The 3,360-nt window shown below is 50.7% G+C and overlaps 1 protein-coding gene across 1 annotated transcript in view; it reads right to left on the bottom strand.

The window, feature by feature from the left end:
* Positions 1-729: 729 nt before the first annotated feature.
* LOC107296161 (uncharacterized protein K02A2.6-like) overlaps positions 730-3,360 on the bottom strand; it is a gene marked incomplete at its 3' end in the record, with an annotated part of 13,126 nt that continues 10,495 nt past the window's right edge. Inside the window, exons 3-7 of the mRNA XM_029285992.1 lie at positions 2,455-3,131; positions 2,116-2,125; positions 1,628-1,856; positions 866-1,592; positions 730-763 (exon numbers count right to left, since the gene is read on the bottom strand). Of these exons, the coding sequence (XP_029141825.1) occupies positions 730-763; positions 866-1,592; positions 1,628-1,856; positions 2,116-2,125; positions 2,455-3,131 (1,677 nt within the window). The remainder of the gene's footprint in view (positions 764-865; positions 1,593-1,627; positions 1,857-2,115; positions 2,126-2,454; positions 3,132-3,360) is intronic.

Genomic DNA, 3,360 nt, shown 5'->3' with positions numbered 1-3,360 from the left:
CCATCTCCTAGGCTTGTGAAGTCAGAACTCTGTTGATCGCTATACCTGGTTGACCTACCACCTATGGAGTTTTCCAACCCCTCTGAACTCATCTCCATGTTTCCTGACGGAGTGTGGTTTTCCTGGCTCCTTCCTGTAGTGTTAGGGTCTAGGGATGCCTCCCTGTTAGCCCTTATGCATGGGGAAATCCTTCTATGAGCCATTTCAGCAAAGGACATGTTTCCCCTCTGTTTTGCCTGCTCTCTTGCATGTTGTGAGTTTTGAGTATGCTCCCAGTTATTCTCCGTGTCTGGAGTATTGTTTGTGAGGTGTGGATAGTTAGTATACCTCCGGTCGGACTCCCAGGCTTGAGTGTGTGTGGGGGTGTCTGTGTGCCCCCGTCCCCATGAATTGCTACCTGAATCTCCTGTGGAACTTGGGTGTTGAGAGCCCGTGTCGTTCCCCACAACCGTTGTTGGCAGCAGATTCTGATTCTCAGAATGCATTCCCCATTCCTCCTCCCCCCCTAGAGGAGACTGAGGAGGAACCCCAGGTGAGTCCCGCCTCACACGTAATGGATCAATGTGGCGGCGAAGAACACGGCCATCTTCCAGGGACACCTCGTAGGACAGAGGCCCCGAGACCTTGCAGACCACAGCCAGGCCTGTAGTTCCTGGCCCAGACAGGATCGCCTTCATGCAGGACCCATGGTGGGTGTGGCTGAGACACCTGTGAAGCTACACGCTCCGGATGCAGCCTGTCCAATTTAGTCACGAGCCGATGACGCCAACGGAGTTTGGCCGGGCACTTACCCGTGGCAGTGCACGGAGTAGTACGATGGGCTAGAAGAAAGTCAGCCAATCTGTGATGCCAATTGCCATAAGTCAGTTTCTTGAGGGCGTCCTTGGCGATGTGGACCATCCGTTCAGCCAGACTGTTGGTGGAAGGATGGAAAGGAGCCGAAGCAACGTGGCGGATCATGTTCGCCTGTAGGAATCCCTGAAACTCAGTAGAAGTAAATTGAGGACCGTTATCTGACACCAGAACATCTGGCAGCCCGTGTGCAGCAAAAATGTTTCTCAACACTTGAATAGTCTTGGCAGCTGTGGTAGAAGACACAGGCACGACCTCCAGCCACTTGGAGTGGCTATCAACAACAACCAGGAAGAATTGTCCCTGAAAGGGCCCAGCGTAATCTACATGTATTCTAGACCATGGAGTGTGTGTTTCCTCCCACCTGTGCACAGGGGCCTGGGGCATTTCAGGCCTGGACTGCTGGCATGCATGACACCCATGTACCTGGGCCTCGATGGCCCGATCAATGCCAGGCCACCACAGATGGCTGCGCGCAAGTGCTTTCATCCTGACAATTCCCGGGTGGCCTTCATGTAATGAAATCAAGATTCTAGCCCTCAAGGAGGCCGGAATCACAACTCTCGATCCCCAGAGGAGGCAGCCATTGAAAGTGGACAACTCGTGCCTCTTGACCCAAAAACGTTGGAAATCCTCCGCAGGGCACCTATCAGGCCAACCTGACAGGACCCATGACAGCACGCGTTTGAGCGTGTGGTCAGTGGCAGTTTCAGCAGCCACTGACCCTGACCCCAATGCTGCTGAAACAATGCAGTTTCAGCAGCATTGAGGGGACACTCAGGCAACTCCTGAATGGACAATATGTGTACAGCAGGAGTGGGATCTGGCTCCACAGTAGGCAATGGCAGCCTACTCAGTGCATCTGCATGACCCATTTCCTTACCAGGCTTGTGGACCAGTGAATAGTCATAAGCTGACAGGAAGATGGACCAACGCAGCATACGAGGGGACAGGATGCGAGGTGTTTGTTTGGATGTAGTGAATAACCCCAGCAAAGGCTTGTGGTCAGTAAAGACCGTAAAGTGGCAGCCATAGAGAAAGTCATGGAACTTTTTAATTCCAGCCACAATAGCCAACGTCTCCCTATCAATTTGAGCATAGTTGCGCTCAGCAGCAGATAAGGTCCTAGAATAATAAGCCACAGGGACCTGAGTCCCATTAGCCATCAAATGGCTAAGTACAGCACCCACACCGTAGGGGGAGGAATCACAAGCCAGACACACTGGCAACTGCTCATTGAAATGAGCCAACACTGCATTGGATGTAAGCAAGGCTTTAACCTCATTGAAACTGGCCTCATGGACTTTGGTCCAGTGCCAACAAGCATTTTTGTCAAGAAGTCTGTGCAAAGGTTCAGCAATAGCAGCTTTATGAGGTAGAAAAGCATGATAAAAGTTCAGTAACCCCAAAAAGGCTTGTAATTCGCCCTTAGACTTGGGGCTTGGAGCCTTCTGAATAGCTTTGAGCTTAGCATCAGACGGGTGGATACCCTGAGCATCTATCCTGAATCCCAGGAAGTCAGTGGAGTGCACCCCAATCTTACATTTGTCCCGTTTTAATTTAAGGCCTGCTCTTCAGAAACGAAGCAACACAGCCTTTAACCGCTCAGCCAGCATTTGTGGAGAGTCACCTGCGATGAGAACATCATCAAAATAAGGACACACGCCAGGAATACCCCTCAGGGTGTTTTCCATTACACTCTGAAAAATGCCAGGAGCGACATTCACCCCAAACTGTAACCTCTTCACCTTGAAAGCCCCCCGATGGGTGACAATAGTTTGGGCCTCAGCTGCTGCATCATCAGCAGGCAGCTGTTGATATGCTTGAACCAGATCAAGCTTAGCAAAAAATTTTCCTTCCTTGAGAGAAGCTAGAATGTGGCTCACTACAGGCACAGGGTAAGCATGTTGCTGTAGGGCCTTGTTTAGAGTGCACTTGTAGTCAGCACAAATCCGGATGTCCCCGTTTTCCTTTAAAGGCGTTACAATGGGGGTTTCCCACGGGCTGGAATCTACAGGCTCTAGAATGCCTTGCTGGAGCAACTTGTCCAGTTCAGCATCAATCTTACTCTTAAGAGCAAATGGTACTCTCCTAGGTTTAACCCTGATGGGCTGTACCGTTGGATCTAGCTTAAGTGAAACAGGAGGTCCTGTGTAGGACCCTAGTTCAGAACTGAACACATCTGCAAACTCCTTGCATACGTCTGCAAGGGTCTCTGTTTGCAATTTATGTAGCCCTGTTACTTGTATTCCCAAGGCCTCAAACCAATCGAGTCCGATGAGACTCGTTCGCTCACCCCCCACAACCATCACGTCTAGGGGGCCTGCAAAATTCTTGTACTGTACCTTAAGGGTGGCCTCCCCCTTAACGCACACTTGAGAATTTTGGAAATCCGTAAGGATTACATTAGAGGGCCTTAACGAAACTCTCTGGCCACTGCTGCTGCAGATTTTGTGAAATGTGTTGAGGGAAATTATGGATAGGGCAGACCCCGTGTCAAGTTCCATC

The sequence above is a fragment of the Protobothrops mucrosquamatus genome, unplaced genomic scaffold (genome assembly GCF_001527695.2).
Source record: "Protobothrops mucrosquamatus isolate PMUCROS unplaced genomic scaffold, P.Mucros_1.0 scaffold2669, whole genome shotgun sequence".
NCBI classification, from domain to species: Eukaryota; Metazoa; Chordata; class Lepidosauria; order Squamata; family Viperidae; genus Protobothrops; species Protobothrops mucrosquamatus.
Note: the sequence above shows the minus strand (reverse complement) of the source record. Positions and strands in the feature narration are given on the sequence as shown.